Genomic DNA, 19,053 nt, shown 5'->3' with positions numbered 1-19,053 from the left:
AGTTATTGATATGACTTTCATAAGGAGAATGTTTGGTCTTTATGTTTTGGTGGAGGGGTGGTGTTTTCTTGCAATGTGGTGGTAATGATGCTTCAAAATATTTTTTTTTTTCATATTTTCAAGTCTAGACTATTTTCATCAAAAACAAAAATAGTGTATAGACTTAAAACTAAAGAATGGTATAAGCCACACCAGTTAATATTGTACCGGTCAAACTGGTAAGGGTAGTGGTATAGCGGTTTAATCGGTGGTTCACTAATTAAATCGCAAGCGAAATTAGATATAAAAATATAATATATTATTATTAAGTTGAAAAATCAATTAAAAAAGCAAATATTTTTTCAATTTCATGAAAAAATTAATTTTAAATAAAAACTGGTCGATATGACCGATACGGTTCAATTGAAAACCGGCCAGTATGATCGGTTTTGACCGGTTTTGGCCAGTTTTGGCCGGTTTTAACCGTTATGATTGCATGACCGGTATAATTACTGTATCAATATTAAGATCAGTTCACCGGTTTACCGGTTGAACTGGCCGGTACGAGCCGATTTTTATAACACTGAGCCACACTCTTCTCCAGTACTGCAGATGATAATATTATGAAATAACAAATAAAACAATACATATAATGACAGTTGTATCTTCTTTATATGTAACTAGCGTGTTGACAGGCACTCTCGTGTCTGTCAACCCACTTTCCTACTGTTTATAATATATAATTTATATGCTATAAATATCAAATATAATAATTTATGTTAGATATTATAATTTGGAGTTGAACATGTTTGATTGAGGTAATTATTCAATTCTATTATTTAAAAATTGAACATTTAAATAATTGAATCGCTTACAATTATCTTTATAGGTCATTTTCTTTTATGAAATTATACATGTACCTTAGATATCTATATTCAATCAATACAATAATCTGACTTAAATAAACCAGTAGTGGAATTATATATTTATATTTGTACCTGAGTGGTTATACCTGATATGTGGTTTATTGAATGTGTTTAATATAAGTATTAATCTCTATTAAACAATGATCTTATTGAATCTGTTTTATAATTTAGTATAAAATTATATGTTTTTTTATAGTCCTAACCAATTAAGTATTGTATAGATAAATTAAAATATATCAATTAAAAATAAACATAAAAAAAATTAAAAGTTTCAATCTCATTCCACTTGGAAAAGTTATTATATGAAACAAAATTAGTTGATCTAACTTATCCTCACTCAATGATCATGCATTAATGAGATATTTAATAAATTTCTTCTTTACCTCATATCCATGGTACGTATAAAAAGGAAGGGTTGGTAGCGTATAATAGTAATTCATAGTCTTTTATCATAAAATAGTAATGAAAACATGAGATTTAAAAGGAGCTCATACTATTTCTCTTACAAATAATGGTTGTTTCCTTACCAATAAATATATACACATTTTGACTTTATAACTTACTATATAGAATTATATATACTTTATGATAGTAGTTATCTTTTAATTGATTATGTATATTTTTTACATCATCAAATGTAGTAAAACATATGAATGAATAAGACCACACATTCTATCCAAAATTATGGGATGGTTTTATGTGGAAACAACCATCTATAAAAACATTATTGAGTAAATTGTAAGTGAATACTATATTTTTATCACATTTTTCATAACATGATCTTTTGGTGATAACTCATTCCAAATAAGTTATGTACTCAAAAAATATTCCAAATAAGCTAAATTACCAATTATCTTTCCAAATCACATATGTTAATTTGGTTACCACATACAAATATGATCATCTTTACTTTGCATAGAAGAAGCAAAGATAAATAGTAAGCATGTAAGAGTTATATTAAAAACTAAAATAATAAATATCATTCGATAAGATGAAATTATAAAATTTACCACTCTTAAATATAGATAAATTAATTAGCAATTAAGTTAGTGTGAAGATACTTATGAAGACCAAGAAGATTAAACCTTCTAGACAATTAGTCTAAGTCTAAATAGGTACTTTTATCCTATACTCTTTAATATCTAAAGTAATAATTCTCAAAATATTTTAAAAGGAATTGAAACACTTCAAGTTTTAAATAAAAACATTTTTCAAAATATTGTGTAAAAGGTTACTGAAATTTGAGAAACAGGTTACATGAGTGAGAATCAGTTATCCAACAATATTTAAATTGGAGTAACCGATTCCTCAAATTTGAGTAACCAATTACTCTAAGGCAATCCAAGCCATCATTTAAATTCTTTATTCATTGTAATTACTTTCTTTCATGGCGTGTGAATAGAAAGGGGATAGAGTTACTTGGAAAGGTGTTTTTCAATGTGATAAGTATTAGTGAGTGTGTAAGGTACATAGAGATCTCGGGGTGAGATATTGTAATTACAACTCATAATATTTAGTGGAAAATCTCTTGTGAACAAGAAGGTGAACCAGTATAAAAATCTGTGTGTACTCTCTTCTCCCTTAACTCTTTGATTTATTCTTGTTTATTTTTCTACAATATTATCCGCTGCACTTTAACTCTTCATTTGGCAGAAAGAGTAGTCATAATTTTTAGTCAACCAATTCACATTCCTCTCTTAGTTGCAATCTCAGTCTTATAGTTAGTAAAGATTGCAAAGTTCTAATTAGCATCAATGTGGGTCAGTAAAGATTCCATTGGAACTAATTATAAAAAAGTCAGTTGACTCATCGGACTTGTGAGCTTTTGAAGTGGCCCCAAACAAAAAAAAAACCAATTCAATATTTTATTTGTTATACCACCAATTACAACACCAAAGTTGAATGCCAATGCATCATCTTTGTTGATTGAAACATCCTTCTCTTTTGATTCAAGGAGTATTATTCCAACAACTCACTTTCTGGATGAACAACACATTTTAACAATTAACCAATGTAACAACATAACTTCATTAACATAAAGTACAAAATAAAAGAGAGTGACGAACATTTATTTATTGTATTCATTCATGAAATATATTGTATTACCATGAAATGTAGTTATTGTTAGAAATACCTTAAAATTGGAAGAGGAAGATAATGGAGAGTAAAAATGGGAAATGATAGTAGTGGGTAACATTATATTTTTGCAGCACCTTTGGTGCATTGCTTTGTGTTTTTTAGAAATACCAACCTAAAATAATGTAGTGGAAAGAACAATAACTAAAGATGTGTTATCCTTTCAAATTATATAATTTAGGCAACAATTTCTTTGGATGTGGTAGTTTTTGAAAAAATAACTAACGTGCCATTTTTATTTTTAAATTAATTCAAATGAGAGGTTTTAAACGGTTCTAAAAAAATATGGTTAAAAAATAATAAAGATGATAGTTTTTGAAAACTAAGTAATAATGTGAATGAAGGGAACATTGTGTATATAGTTTTTTGGTAGAAAATAGAAAATTGTAAGGGTAAAATAGGAAACTATAAATTACATTGTGTATATAGTATAGATTAAAATACATTTTTACTCTTAAAACTAAAAGACAAAACACATTGGAAAGGAGTCTGGCTCCAAATGTATGATAGCCTTGAAATCATGCAATGAGAAGAAATGTATTAATTTTGAAGAGATATTCTCAATAGTATGAGCTTTTTCTCTATAAGGTAATCTTGAGTGTAGCAGCTAGTATAGACTTACAAATTAGAAATTGATCAACATGATGTTAAAAGAACTTTTCTACATAAAGATATTAAAGAAGAAATCTATATAGAATAATCAAAAGCTATTATCATTACTGATGGTAAATCTTAACTAATGAAAGCAATTCCAAGGTATCAATTTCAGATTCAGACATGAGTTGGATCTCTTCTACCTTCTCATAAGCATATGTCCTAAAAAAATTATGAGAAAAAGATGTATGCACTAATAATAAAACATTTTTTACCAAAAAATGTAACTGTCTTTTCATACTGTCATTACATCATACACCATTCATTTTTAATATCATTAAATCTTAAATAAAATTAATAAATGATGGATAATATACTGAATGTATATAAATCTTTATACTAATACGTATAGATATTAGACTAAAAATGGAGGAGATGGTACACCTCATCTCCAATACGGGTTAGGGATATTGATATATGACAACAAAATATTTTTAAGGGTTCAATTTGTTATTTATTTTTTAATTAAAAAATGAGTGTAATATTTATGCATTGTTAGTATAAAAATTTATTCAAATTGTAATATTTAGTATATAATGCAGTAAGAGATATACAACTCATATTCTATTAGCGTGGACATTTTTTTCTCTTAAAAATAAATATTCACCTAAAAGATATGTGGTATGTGAATGATTCATCCTTCTTATCATTACCTATGAAAGCTATGAAGTTATTTAGAAAAATCATATTTCTTATTATACTTGATAGGTTTGATAAAGTAACTATGAGTTAGGGTGGGTGTGGGATGGATTGGGACGAGAACATATTTATTGTTTCACTTTTTATATTACTCCATTTATCATTACCTCTGATTGGTTAAAATAATTATTTAAATTAAAATTGTAATTATTAATTATTTTTCCGGCTAATCATTTCTATTGGCACATAGAGTGACACAAAGGAGTGAGATAGCAGATGTGGACTCGATTGGGACGGGTTAAGCATATCCCTCACTCGTCCCTAAATATTGATCTCGTCAATTTTTGAACCCAAACTCGTCCCTAAATATTGATCGATTCAATTTTTGAACCTGAACTCGTTCCTAATTAGAATGAGACGCGTGAGGGACAAGTCCAAAATAAGACAGGTCAAGACAATGACAGGTCCGGATGGACAAAATGACAAACATAGCTTTTTTTCCTCAAATCTTTAAGCATGCACAATCAAAATTATCACAATCTGTATATAAACTCAACTAAAACCTACATCCCACATACATCAGTATATAAACTACAAACCGTAAATTGCATCTTTCAAACTAAAAACTATCACAATCAATTATTGCAATAATTTTCATTTTGACACAAGGTATTGGCGTACTACAATAACTATTATAAATTAATGATAAATTTTGTTTAAATAAAATTTTACTACATAAAAGAATGACACCTAGTAAACTAAGATGACCAGTTTGTCACATCAATTATAAATAAAGGTACAAATTATTTCAAAACTTATGTTTTAAATTTTGTATTTTGTGAAAGTAAAAGTTTAGAATCTCCACGGTTACCTACCAAGGACAAGGACTAGGGTCTATTATGGATTGGATGGTGGTTTGAAAATAATGGAAAAAGATAGGTTGAAGGCTATTGAGTATTTACAATCAGAGTCAATAACATAAACATAATCAACTTCAAAGAGGAAAATCAACTAACTCTTAAGCGTCGCAATGTCATTCACTCTCGTCGCAGCAGCTCTTCACTATCTAGGAGAATTAAACAATGAAAAAACGGTAAGGAATAATGATCATATGATAAGAGGTGTGGATATGTTGTGTAGACTTGTAAGTATTTAAGTTATGTGGGCTGAACATAATAGATATTGATATGTGTTTATTCAAATATTCTTTATAGGACGAGTCACGTGACTTGGACATAAACTCAAACCCGCCCTTTTTTGACGACAAGTCTATTCCTTTTAATCAGGTCTGTCTTTTTTTATTTATTTGGACGAGTCAGACCCATCTCTAAGTTATCAGGTTAAGACGAATGTACGGGTGGAACTGGGTCGAACCGAGTCTTGCTTACTCCTACTATAAGGGCACCCTTTTCCTTTTTTATTATAAGAAAAATATTTATTAATGAGAGTATGAGGGGTATCACCCATTACAAAAACAAGCTACATCTAGTGAGAGTATAAGGGGTACTCAACAAAAAAACCCTAACTCACCATTTTGCCTTTATCCAATATATTTTTTATCTTATTTTTATAATGTCATGTAATCTATGTATTGACATGTGATTTGGTGAGTTTGGCAATGTTAACTACTGCTAGAAATGTCAAAGTTGATTAAATTCTTTAACAACACATCATCTAATACAAATGTATAACTTTTTAACATTTTTTTTATATTACAAAGGGTATTTCTTCAAGTAAGAAACTAATTTCGATGTTCGTGATTGCTCCTCCCAATAAGTATTGCTCTCAGGAATTAAATTTTCAACCTTAACATTTAGTAGGATCTTACATCACTAAATCAATATCTTATTAATATAACTTTTTAACATTGGTATCAAATTAAGTTAAATTATGGAATGAGAAATTCCAAGCAATCAAATTGAAATGTTTATTTCTTTGAAACACAACCCTAAGTACTAGATTTATAGCATGAAATCCAACATATAAAATATCATTACTTCATGTAGCTATGAGGCAATTCCTAACACACAAGCAAACAACAAACAAGGTTGCATGGACAAACATTTAAAGCTCATCTTTAAGAGATGATGAAGCTTCTGTTGTTGGGTTTGTGGATGAGGTTTTGATTGGGTAAGAAGCTAACATAGCTATGCCACATAGTCCCTTTTTGTCAGATATGCCCCTTTGCATTCTTATGTAACCTTCTTCTCCCCATTCTGATCCCCAAGAGTTTCTTACTATCCAGTATTTGGTCCCATTAAGAGTTTTTCCATAGCCCACAATTGCTACACCATGATTTAGATCTGTGCCACATTCACCAGTAAATACTCCCTGTAATCATTAGTAGACAAAATTATGAATACCCATTTGTGTCAATATTGATAGGGAATTGTTTGCGAGTTAGGTTTTGGTATAGGAGAAGGAACGGAAATAGAAGACTTCAGAGCTATTTCACAAATGAATTTGATTGCTCCATAACCTTCCCTTTATGTGGAGGGAATTAGGATATATGGTGGGGGTCACTAGTCACTAATGCTTCGATTTGAGCAAGTTTTAACAAATTTAACAGTGAAGAAATTTACCTCTGAGTAAAACTGGAAATCAGTTCCTCCAGCATCTATGGCTACAGATATAGGTTGGTTGGCAACTGCTTTAAGCAGTGCCTCTTCATTGTTTGCAGGTACTTTCTCATGACCATCAATTGACACAACCACATTATTCATCTGCAAAAATATGAATTATTTTGCATCTTTAAATTACTCTAGTTATTGGTCAATAATATTGGTTTCATAAAAAACTCAACATTATATATGAACCTTTGATTTATTACAGGTTCCATCTGCTGCTGCATAAGGGTAATTTCTGTCTGTTGTTATGCCACCCTTTTTCTTTATGAACTCAAAAGCATTTTCCATTAGCCCACCTTCGCATCCACGATTTTCTTTATTGTCACAATCAATAAGCACTTGTTCAGACAATGTCACTAGCTTATTTGTCTTGATTTGGTTAATGCCTTCAACTGCTACAACAGTAGAAAACGCCCAACAACTACCTATAGTAGACATTAACAACAGCATCATTAACATTACATTACATTCATCCTTACTAAATACATATAAGGTAATAGATAGACACTATCACTCATTCAAATTACGGACTGTATCACGTGCTGTGGTAACAATATTATAGTTGTGATGACAGTTGCAACCGCATTACACCATAATTATGGTGTAACACTGAATCGCAATTATGTGGTTGCATCGGGTTGCAACACAACTGTATCAAACCGAATTTGGGTTGCATTAGGCAATTGCCGCAATCTGCATCACAATGACCATAATGATCGTAGTAATCACAACCATAATTTAATACATAACTAGTCTAATCAAGATTTATGAAATTTCTTTTATAACCTTTGTATATATACCTCTATCCTCTATATGATCACATACTTTCCTGAAATAGAGATAAGATGAACATAGTAATTGAATGAACTTACCACAATGACCTTGATCCTTTATAATGGTGACAGCACCTTTCTTCCTCCAATCTATAGAAGTAGGAACTATATCAAACTTCTCATACATGAAGGACCCATTACCACTAGAAATACCTCTGAACATAATGTGGTGGTTAATCTTTGAACCAGCATAGCTACTTCTAAATTCATGGTTGGTCATGTCAGCAAACTTGTTCAGTTTCAACTTATAAGGCTTGTCCATTTTGTTAGTGTTGTGGACATGCATCACATTTGTTTTGAACACATTGAAGCGCTTGTGCTTCTCATCTAGACTTTGAGAAACTGTGTGGTGACTCCTCCATCTCTCGTATAAGTCCCACAAACTGTCATCTGATGCTAAATCATTCTCATGCAAATCAAAGCTCTCGGCTATTGCGAAAAGGAAGGCGAGTGATAGAGCTACCCATAAGAGCTTCTTCATTTCCATGTTGCCTGTTTTTGTTGGAATCAATTCAATGGAATGTGATTAAAACAAATGGAGCAAGGATGCTTTATATAAGGAAATGAAAACTAATGAAAGCCAAGAAGAACAAGTAGTAAAATGTATGAGTAAGTTAATGGTTCCTTATGGACATCAACAATATATAATGATAATCTATAGAGTTATGAAGATAGGATATGCTATGATGTTGGTTAAGTATGGAAACAAAAGGTTCAATATGTGAAAGAAAGGAAACATGAGAGATTTTCAATTGTATAATTATCAGTTAGGTGCCAAATCTGCAGTTGTGTCTTACAACCTTTGTGCCATACTCTGATATTGTATGCTTCAAGGATCATCTTTCTTTTGCATGCTGAATCACACTATGAGCATTATGTCATGTTTTGTTGCAAGTGAAGTGTAACGTTTTGTTAAACTGTTTTTGTTTTTATTACTTCAGGAAAGGTTTCAAAAAGTAATGAGAAAATGGGCCCTTATGTAAAAATACTGTGCTACCACACACAAAAGTGCATGCAATTCTATTCTTGGAAAGTATAACTCTTCTGCAGTTTTTGGATAATAAAGTATAGTAACCAACGTTATTGTACATTATTTAACTTGGTTTTAGTGTAACATATACAACACATTAATAGACTTATTAATCTTTATATCAGTTATTTTCTTTTGAGGGTGCAAGTTGTAACTTAATTCTACCTGTCATGCATAAATGCCATGTTTAAAGATAAATACTTGTTAATTTTGTTTTACTTCAATTGGATCAAATTATCTCCACGGCCTTAAAAATCATATTACACTGTGTTCATACCATATTGGACCACATCAAATTGAATTTAAGCAATGTTGGATTAGATCAAAAGGCGCATCAAGTTAAAAAAACATTTTTTAATCACAAACATAAAAATTATAATTAGAAATCTACATTACAAAATGGTCATGATATTCTAAAACTAGGATCAGAATTCAGAAGTAAGTGAGCTAAATGGCCTAAAATTTATATGACCTAATATATATATGCAAATTGAACAAGTCTTAAATGGCTTAGGATATAAAAACAACATCTTCATGAGCTTCATTATATATTTTTCATTAAGTAGAAGTTGCTGATTGAGAAATCTTCCATAGGCTAAATTATAAAACATATTCTACCTAGGTTATAGGAAGTTTGAAGAGTCTAAGACAAACATCACTTAGACATAGTTTGAAGAGAGTAAATAAAGAACACTTGGACATAGCATAAAATGGCTAATGTAAAAATGCTCACAGAGCAACTATGCAGAGATTGGGTTAAAGAATCTCTAAAAAGTGATGAATATGAAGAGACTCAATAAACAAAGAAGAATTGCATAGGACTAAAAGGTGTTGAATATTTATTTCTTAAATTATAAATCTTTGATTTGATAAGTTATAGTAAAATATATTTGTTTGTACTCTCACTCTTTACTTTCTATCTTATAAGTCTTTGTCTAAACAAGGGGTTTAGTCTTAAGGTGCCTTAACTTCATGAGTGTTTGCACACTGAAGTTAACTATGATATTGCAATGCTTCTTATGTTTCTCTATTCTCTCCTTTTGAGCCATGCTTCTTCAATTTCTGGAATGGAATATGGATAAATCCATAACATAATAGTAGTTATGAATCCACCATACTCCATTTATCATTCACAGTCAACTATGATATTGTAATGCAATAATTCCATTATATTTAACAGCAACCAAGTAACTAAATGGCAACTAAGTACCTCAAGAAATTGCATCAAACCATGACCCAAAAAGTACAAGACTAAAGACTAACGAGTTAGGATAAAAAAATAAGGAAAAAATAAATAAGAATATTCAATTCATGTAAGTTTTTATACAAATAATAGCAATGTCCACCTTTAACATGAGGTTCATAATCTTTCTTCAGACTAAAACAAGGTTAATGTCACATCAATTGAACACAAACTAAAAAAAATCTTCTAAGCATATCAAATCCCAACATATCCAAACCTACATGAACATTGCAATGAAACTGCAAGAGCAACATATGCATTCTGAAAACCATAAGTTATACCCCCAGTATAAGTAATTGTGCCTGTATCTTTGTACTTTCCCCTCACATGTAGCAAACCCAGTACCAATACTACAGATGCTTCAAAAGGTTCAACCATCTCGAGTTCTATCCAGCCAATCAATACTCTTCCGCGGTCTATCAAACTGAACATCGACGCTTCTCCTGGATTTATCTTGGTACTCGATCGTTCTCAATTTATCGTAACCTATGCTTCTTCGTGACTTTTCCATCTGGTCAAAATGGACTCTAAACTTCTCTATATTTTCTGGATTGTTGACTTTGTGTTCATGAAATTTCAGTTTGTCTGTCCTATCAGTACTCTTCCTTGGTTTGTCCTTCCGATCAGTACTCTTCCTTGATTTGTCCCTTTGATCGGTACTCTTCCTTGGAGTTTGGAAAAAATCGATACTCCCTCTTGATTGCTCAATGCTTCTCCTAAAACTTAGTCTTTGTGATGGTGACTTCTCTACTGTTGATATGAATTTTCTGAGATGCCGAAGATATTCTGGATAGAGTTCTAAATTACAGTGATTTCCACCTCTGAGCCATAAAGGTTCATATTTCTGTTGACATAACTCCCACAACTGCTTGCCATGAGAGCAATCAACAACCTCATCAGCAGTTCCCTGAAGAAAGTATGGGAACAATGTCAAATTAGTGAAAGCTATATGAAATGCTTTGTGCCCAAAAAAATAACTACAGAAAAGCAATGTATTATGTTATAATATTCACAAGAATAAAAAGGGTGGCTTAGTGCTCGATGCTCCAACTAGTGGGATCTAGGGAGGGTAGATTTACACAGCTTTACCCTTACAAGCAAAGAAGTTGTTTCTAGAATTTGAACTCATGACTTCTGGGTCACAAGGCAAACAACCATACCGTTGTGCCGAGGATCACCCTCTATAATATTCACAAGAATACAATTTTAAAAGTTTATATCAGAAACAAAGGTTGATTTCTCTTCTACAATGATGCTGTGATGTTTTGCCATAATGAACAGACTCCAACCTTTTGTTTTAACAAGCTTGTGCTACGAAAACCACTGTATTCTATTTATCAATTGATATCATGATTTTCATTACAATTGTAAGCAGGAAAATGCAGATACTACACAACAATATGCAGGCTTTTTGCATTAAAGAGATTCTATTTGTCAGGTCAATTTGAACACAAAGCTGAGCAATGAGTTCAACACTACAACCATTGCAGAAAACGTTGATTTATACCAGTTACAGCAACCACAGAAATTAAGAGAACATGATAATTGTTTGTGGAGAATGCAACAAAATGAACATGGAATACTTACATGGATTACTAGCACTGGACATTTCACCAAGGGAATTTTGTCAATGTTCTGCACAACAATAAAAAGAACTAAGTTAAGGCAGTAGTAGGCTAGTATACATAAATACCAAACTGCAACAACAATAAATAATTCCCAAATCACAGGACAATGAAGATCTGACCTTATAAATGTCAAACCAGTATGTCCGTTTCACAGGGTACATTACTCTCAAGCCCGATAATATAGGACTGTGGAGAACAATGGCCCTTAGTCGGGGTAAGCGGGCAGCAAGATCCAAAGTAGGGCCGCTTCCAACAGATTGACCATAAAGGATTATGTCTTCCTGTTTGGCACCGTAGTTCTCTTCAAGATACTTATATGCAGCTTCAATGTCAGCATAAGTATTATGCTCACTGGGCTGTGAAAAATATCCAGATAAGTTTTTCAGGATGCTTTTGTCGGATGAGATCAAAAAAATCAAATAAAGCAGACAGAAGTGTAACTACCTTCCCTGATGACTGTCCATAGCCAGAGTAATCATATCTGCACACATTGAAACAAGGTGCTTCAAAACATCATTAACATAATAAAATCTGACTAGAAAATGTGTTAACAAAGACAACTATCATGTGACAAGCAGGTATAGTACTTTAACGTTCCTTTATCATTTTCTGTAAGTGGATCCTTTTTGGAGTAATTTAAACGAGGATGATTAATAGATGGGCAATTCAAAAAGTACTGTCTCAAACATAACTGTTAGAGGGCAAAAAGTGAACATAGTATATTTGTGTCCGAACTCTAAATGCTTGAATGTATATCATTAGTATATCAAGGTAACTCCAGCATAAGTTTCCTTCATCATTATTTCAAAACCAATGCACCAGAGTTTACAATTTCATTTGTATCAGGCATCGGAGTTGTTACTGCAAGCTCTAAATTAGATGTAAGCCGTCAAACTATATGGACTTAAAGTCAAGGTCTTGAAGGGGGAATGGCAATGTTTAGAAGCTAGCAATTCAACCATACAAACCAATTTATGCAACACTTATAAGTTAAAACATCAAGAATATCTGCTAATGATAGATCGGGAAAAAAATGCTTTGGTCACACTGTGGACAAAAAATCGCACTTCCTGCAATACATAAAACCTGCCATTGAGCTTAACTGATGTCACATCAATTTCTGGAACAACCTAAAAAATATCCAACTTAGCTGATAGTAAATTATTATTGAAAATGATGGAATACTAGTATACTACACCCACACCTCCAAATCACTAAATTCCAAAGACGCTAGAACCACAGAAAAAACATATGGCTCAGCATTCACATCATAAATTTATAATACTGTTGATGCAGGTCTGTAGAGGAACCAGAACCAGAAAATTACAATTTGCCCCTAACCTTCTTAGTAGACAAAATTGATCACATATTTAACTAATCAAACCTTAATAAAGTCAATAAATTATTCATATCAACAAATCCATCAACATCAGAACCTGGTAAATCCAAGAAAAAACAGTCCAACCAAGCTTCCCCAGAGCTGAATCAACACTACTGAAGTACTGAACTTGTACCCAAAAGGCACAGTGGCACACACACCACCACCAAAATTTAGCTAAAAAAATTACAACTACCAATCACATAAAAACACCTATTACATGTACAGAATCCAAAAGGGTATGTAAATTATAAAACCACTTCACAAAATTCCAAAAGTAAAATAAAAAAATTGAATTTTTATATGGAGTAAAAAGAGGAAAAATGAAAAATTGAAGTACCCCATGATATTAACACGCAAGTGAATGCTCAACTCGATGAAGAGCTCATACATCTGACCAATATCAGCAGCGTTACCATGAGAATAAAGGATAGTTGTTTTTGCCATAGAGTAGCTAACATACATAGCCACGATCTCATTTCCGCGACGGTTTTGGAACTTGAGAACTTGAACGTTTTCACGGTGTGGGAATGGGTTTAAGAGCAAAAGCTTTGTTACTTCTTCTTTGACAAGGTTGTAAGAAGGTGGGTTTGGTGGGAAGAATGCAAGTTTTGAAGCCATGGATGAGGTAACTCCACCCATTATTATTACAACTAAGATCCTGTTCAATGAGACACAACACAAAAAGCTACTTCAACTTCACATTACTCCTTTTCTCCTTCTCCTTCTTTTTTTGGGCACTTATTATTATTATTTTGAGATGGGTGATTTTGTTCTTGCTTTTAACAATGTGAACTCAACTTGAGTTTGCTGAACTTATTTTCTAATTTCAGTTTTAAGGGTTAAAAAAAAGATTTAATATGTAAGTATTTTTTATACTTTGGTAAATCTCTTCATCCATTTGTTAGTTAGTATTGACTTTCAAACAAAATTATTACAAATCAATGGTGAGTGATATATCGATAGTGTATAGATTTTAAACTCTTAAAAAAATTATGTGTATACCATTTTTTCTCAATTTCTAAAAGAATAATTATCTTTACCTAAAATATATTTGAATTCTAATAAATGGAGTGAGATTGATAGAACATGCTTAAAGGGGAAATGTTATCAAACATTTATGACACAGTTGGTATTTTAAAAATAAATTATCTCTGCACCATTTTTTCAACTTTTAAAAGAGAAAATTATCTTTTTTATAATTATATTGAAATACCAATAATTCCATTCAAAATGGTAAGGCATATTTAAAGAGAAAATATTCTCAAACATCTATAAAATTTATATATAATTGTTATTTAAAAACAGAATTATGTATGTATCATTTTCCTCAACTTTTAAAATAAAAAATCAACTTCTTTCATAAATTATATTTAAATTCCAATAATTGAAATCAAATTCATAAGACACATTTAAAGAGAATACTATCAAACATCTATAATATATATAGTTGATATTTAAATAGTCACCATGTGCCATTTTCTCAACTTTTAGAACAACAAAAATTTCACCCTAAAATTGTATTGAAATTCCAATAATTTGAGTCAAAATCAAAAAACGTATTGAATGGAAAATGTTCTCAAATATCTATAAAATATATCTAGTTTATATCAATAAAAGTAATAATGTATGTGTAATTTTTCTCAACTTAAACAAAACATCTTCTTTTCTAAAATCAAATTGAAATCCCAATAATTTGAATCAAATTGAGAAGGAAGATAATTTTCTCAAACATTTATAATATATATAAATCATATGTGTATTTTTTTCCAACATTTAAAAGAAAAAATAACATATTCCTATAATTATATTAAAATCTTAATACATGGAGTCAAATTTAGAAAATTTAAATAGGAGAAAAATATTCTCAAACATCTATATATATAGTTTATATTTTAAAAAAATCATGTATGTAATTTTAGAATGTAACTATTCCGGAAAATTTACAGATGTGGTATGCATTCTGAAAACCATAAGTTATACCCCCAGTATAAGTAATTGTGCCTGTATCTTTGTACTTTCCCCTCACATGTAGCAAACCCAGTACCAATACTACAGATGCTTCAAAAGGTTCAACCATCTCGAGTTCTATCCAGCCAATCAATACTCTTCCGCGGTCTATCAAACTGAACATCGACGCTTCTCCTGGATTTATCTTGGTACTCGATCGTTCTCAATTTATCGTAACCTATGCTTCTTCGTGACTTTTCCATCTGGTCAAAATGGACTCTAAACTTCTCTATATTTTCTGGATTGTTGACTTTGTGTTCATGAAATTTCAGTTTGTCTGTCCTATCAGTACTCTTCCTTGGTTTGTCCTTCCGATCAGTACTCTTCCTTGATTTGTCCCTTTGATCGGTACTCTTCCTTGGAGTTTGGAAAAAATCGATACTCCCTCTTGATTGCTCAATGCTTCTCCTAAAACTTAGTCTTTGTGATGGTGACTTCTCTACTGTTGATATGAATTTTCTGAGATGCCGAAGATATTCTGGATAGAGTTCTAAATTACAGTGATTTCCACCTCTGAGCCATAAAGGTTCATATTTCTGTTGACATAACTCCCACAACTGCTTGCCATGAGAGCAATCAACAACCTCATCAGCAGTTCCCTGAAGAAAGTATGGGAACAATGTCAAATTAGTGAAAGCTATATGAAATGCTTTGTGCCCAAAAAAATAACTACAGAAAAGCAATGTATTATGTTATAATATTCACAAGAATAAAAAGGGTGGCTTAGTGCTCGATGCTCCAACTAGTGGGATCTAGGGAGGGTAGATTTACACAGCTTTACCCTTACAAGCAAAGAAGTTGTTTCTAGAATTTGAACTCATGACTTCTGGGTCACAAGGCAAACAACCATACCGTTGTGCCGAGGATCACCCTCTATAATATTCACAAGAATACAATTTTAAAAGTTTATATCAGAAACAAAGGTTGATTTCTCTTCTACAATGATGCTGTGATGTTTTGCCATAATGAACAGACTCCAACCTTTTGTTTTAACAAGCTTGTGCTACGAAAACCACTGTATTCTATTTATCAATTGATATCATGATTTTCATTACAATTGTAAGCAGGAAAATGCAGATACTACACAACAATATGCAGGCTTTTTGCATTAAAGAGATTCTATTTGTCAGGTCAATTTGAACACAAAGCTGAGCAATGAGTTCAACACTACAACCATTGCAGAAAACGTTGATTTATACCAGTTACAGCAACCACAGAAATTAAGAGAACATGATAATTGTTTGTGGAGAATGCAACAAAATGAACATGGAATACTTACATGGATTACTAGCACTGGACATTTCACCAAGGGAATTTTGTCAATGTTCTGCACAACAATAAAAAGAACTAAGTTAAGGCAGTAGTAGGCTAGTATACATAAATACCAAACTGCAACAACAATAAATAATTCCCAAATCACAGGACAATGAAGATCTGACCTTATAAATGTCAAACCAGTATGTCCGTTTCACAGGGTACATTACTCTCAAGCCCGATAATATAGGACTGTGGAGAACAATGGCCCTTAGTCGGGGTAAGCGGGCAGCAAGATCCAAAGTAGGGCCGCTTCCAACAGATTGACCATAAAGGATTATGTCTTCCTGTTTGGCACCGTAGTTCTCTTCAAGATACTTATATGCAGCTTCAATGTCAGCATAAGTATTATGCTCACTGGGCTGTGAAAAATATCCAGATAAGTTTTTCAGGATGCTTTTGTCGGATGAGATCAAAAAAATCAAATAAAGCAGACAGAAGTGTAACTACCTTCCCTGATGACTGTCCATAGCCAGAGTAATCATATCTGCACACATTGAAACAAGGTGCTTCAAAACATCATTAACATAATAAAATCTGACTAGAAAATGTGTTAACAAAGACAACTATCATGTGACAAGCAGGTATAGTACTTTAACGTTCCTTTATCATTTTCTGTAAGTGGATCCTTTTTGGAGTAATTTAAACGAGGATGATTAATAGATGGGCAATTCAAAAAGTACTGTCTCAAACATAACTGTTAGAGGGCAAAAAGTGAACATAGTATATTTGTGTCCGAACTCTAAATGCTTGAATGTATATCATTAGTATATCAAGGTAACTCCAGCATAAGTTTCCTTCATCATTATTTCAAAACCAATGCACCAGAGTTTACAATTTCATTTGTATCAGGCATCGGAGTTGTTACTGCAAGCTCTAAATTAGATGTAAGCCGTCAAACTATATGGACTTAAAGTCAAGGTCTTGAAGGGGGAATGGCAATGTTTAGAAGCTAGCAATTCAACCATACAAACCAATTTATGCAACACTTATAAGTTAAAACATCAAGAATATCTGCTAATGATAGATCGGGAAAAAAATGCTTTGGTCACACTGTGGACAAAAAATCGCACTTCCTGCAATACATAAAACCTGCCATTGAGCTTAACTGATGTCACATCAATTTCTGGAACAACCTAAAAAATATCCAACTTAGCTGATAGTAAATTATTATTGAAAATGATGGAATACTAGTATACTACACCCACACCTCCAAATCACTAAATTCCAAAGACGCTAGAACCACAGAAAAAACATATGGCTCAGCATTCACATCATAAATTTATAATACTGTTGATGCAGGTCTGTAGAGGAACCAGAACCAGAAAATTACAATTTGCCCCTAACCTTCTTAGTAGACAAAATTGATCACATATTTAACTAATCAAACCTTAATAAAGTCAATAAATTATTCATATCAACAAATCCATCAACATCAGAACCTGGTAAATCCAAGAAAAAACAGTCCAACCAAGCTTCCCCAGAGCTGAATCAACACTACTGAAGTACTGAACTTGTACCCAAAAGGCACAGTGGCACACACACCACCACCAAAATTTAGCTAAAAAAATTACAACTACCAATCACATAAAAACACCTATTACATGTACAGAATCCAAAAGGGTATGTAAATTATAAAACCACTTCACAAAATTCCAAAAGTAAAATAAAAAAATTGAATTTTTATATGGAGTAAAAAGAGGAAAAATGAAAAATTGAAGTACCCCATGATATTAACACGCAAGTGAATGCTCAACTCGATGAAGAGCTCATACATCTGACCAATATCAGCAGCGTTACCATGAGAATAAAGGATAGTTGTTTTTGCCATAGAGTAGCTAACATACATAGCCACGATCTCATTTCCGCGACGGTTTTGGAACTTGAGAACTTGAACGTTTTCACGGTGTGGGAATGGGTTTAAGAGCAAAAGCTTTGTTACTTCTTCTTTGACAAGGTTGTAAGAAGGTGGGTTTGGTGGGAAGAATGCAAGTTTTGAAGCCATGGATGAGGTAACTCCACCCATTATTATTACAACTAAGATCCTGTTCAATGAGACACAACACAAAAAGCTACTTCAACTTCACATTACTCCTTTTCTCCTTCTCCTTCTTTTTTTGGGCACTTATTATTATTATTTTGAGATGGGTGATTTTGTTCTTGCTTTTAACAATGTGAACTCAACTTGAGTTTGCTGAACTTATTTTCTAATTTCAGTTTTAAGGGTTAAAAAAAAGATTTAATATGTAAGTATTTTTTATACTTTGGTAAATCTCTTCATCCATTTGTTAGTTAGTATTGACTTTCAAACAAAATTATTACAAATCAATGGTGAGTGATATATCGATAGTGTATAGATTTTAAACTCTTAAAAAAATTATGTGTATACCATTTTTTCTCAATTTCTAAAAGAATAATTATCTTTACCTAAAATATATTTGAATTCTAATAAATGGAGTGAGATTGATAGAACATGCTTAAAGGGGAAATGTTATCAAACATTTATGACACAGTTGGTATTTTAAAAATAAATTATCTCTGCACCATTTTTTCAACTTTTAAAAGAGAAAATTATCTTTTTTATAATTATATTGAAATACCAATAATTCCATTCAAAATGGTAAGGCATATTTAAAGAGAAAATATTCTCAAACAT

At 31.8% G+C, this 19,053-nt stretch overlaps 3 protein-coding genes across 4 annotated transcripts; all 3 read right to left on the bottom strand.

Moving 5' to 3' along the window:
* LOC109327604 (vignain-like) lies at positions 6,245–8,676 on the bottom strand. Its single transcript, XM_019560779.1, has 4 exons — positions 7,834–8,676; positions 7,151–7,386; positions 6,917–7,057; positions 6,245–6,665 (listed from the first exon to the last, which is right to left on the bottom strand). Exons 1-4 carry the CDS (start codon positions 8,279–8,281, stop codon positions 6,399–6,401), a joined length of 1,092 nt encoding a protein of 363 aa, XP_019416324.1. The 5' UTR covers positions 8,282–8,676; the 3' UTR covers positions 6,245–6,398.
* On the bottom strand, positions 10,100–13,873 carry LOC109328443 (protein ABHD17B-like). Of its 2 annotated transcripts, XR_002105438.1 has the most exons (6): positions 13,414–13,873; positions 12,140–12,176; positions 11,815–12,051; positions 11,655–11,702; positions 10,295–10,974; positions 10,100–10,253 (listed from the first exon to the last, which is right to left on the bottom strand). XR_002105438.1 is itself a non-coding variant. In XM_019561910.1 (5 exons), exons 1-5 carry the CDS (start codon positions 13,713–13,715, stop codon positions 10,438–10,440), a joined length of 1,161 nt encoding a protein of 386 aa, XP_019417455.1. In that variant the 5' UTR covers positions 13,716–13,873; the 3' UTR covers positions 10,155–10,437. The 2 variants fall into 2 exon arrangements, 1 of the variants encoding a protein (XP_019417455.1); XM_019561910.1 differs by having other exon boundaries at positions 10,155–10,974.
* On the bottom strand, positions 15,097–18,581 carry LOC109328444 (protein ABHD17B-like). The gene is made up of 5 exons (XM_019561911.1): positions 18,122–18,581; positions 16,848–16,884; positions 16,523–16,759; positions 16,363–16,410; positions 15,097–15,682 (listed from the first exon to the last, which is right to left on the bottom strand). The coding sequence occupies exons 1-5, from the start codon at positions 18,421–18,423 to the stop codon at positions 15,146–15,148; spliced, it is 1,161 nt and encodes a 386-aa protein (XP_019417456.1). The 5' UTR covers positions 18,424–18,581; the 3' UTR covers positions 15,097–15,145.

The sequence above is a fragment of the Lupinus angustifolius genome, chromosome LG15, assembly GCF_001865875.1.
Source record: "Lupinus angustifolius cultivar Tanjil chromosome LG15, LupAngTanjil_v1.0, whole genome shotgun sequence".
In the NCBI taxonomy this organism is placed as follows: domain Eukaryota; kingdom Viridiplantae; phylum Streptophyta; class Magnoliopsida; order Fabales; family Fabaceae; genus Lupinus; species Lupinus angustifolius.
The sequence above is the reverse complement of the archived record's forward strand: the minus strand, read 5'-3'. Positions and strand labels throughout refer to the sequence as shown.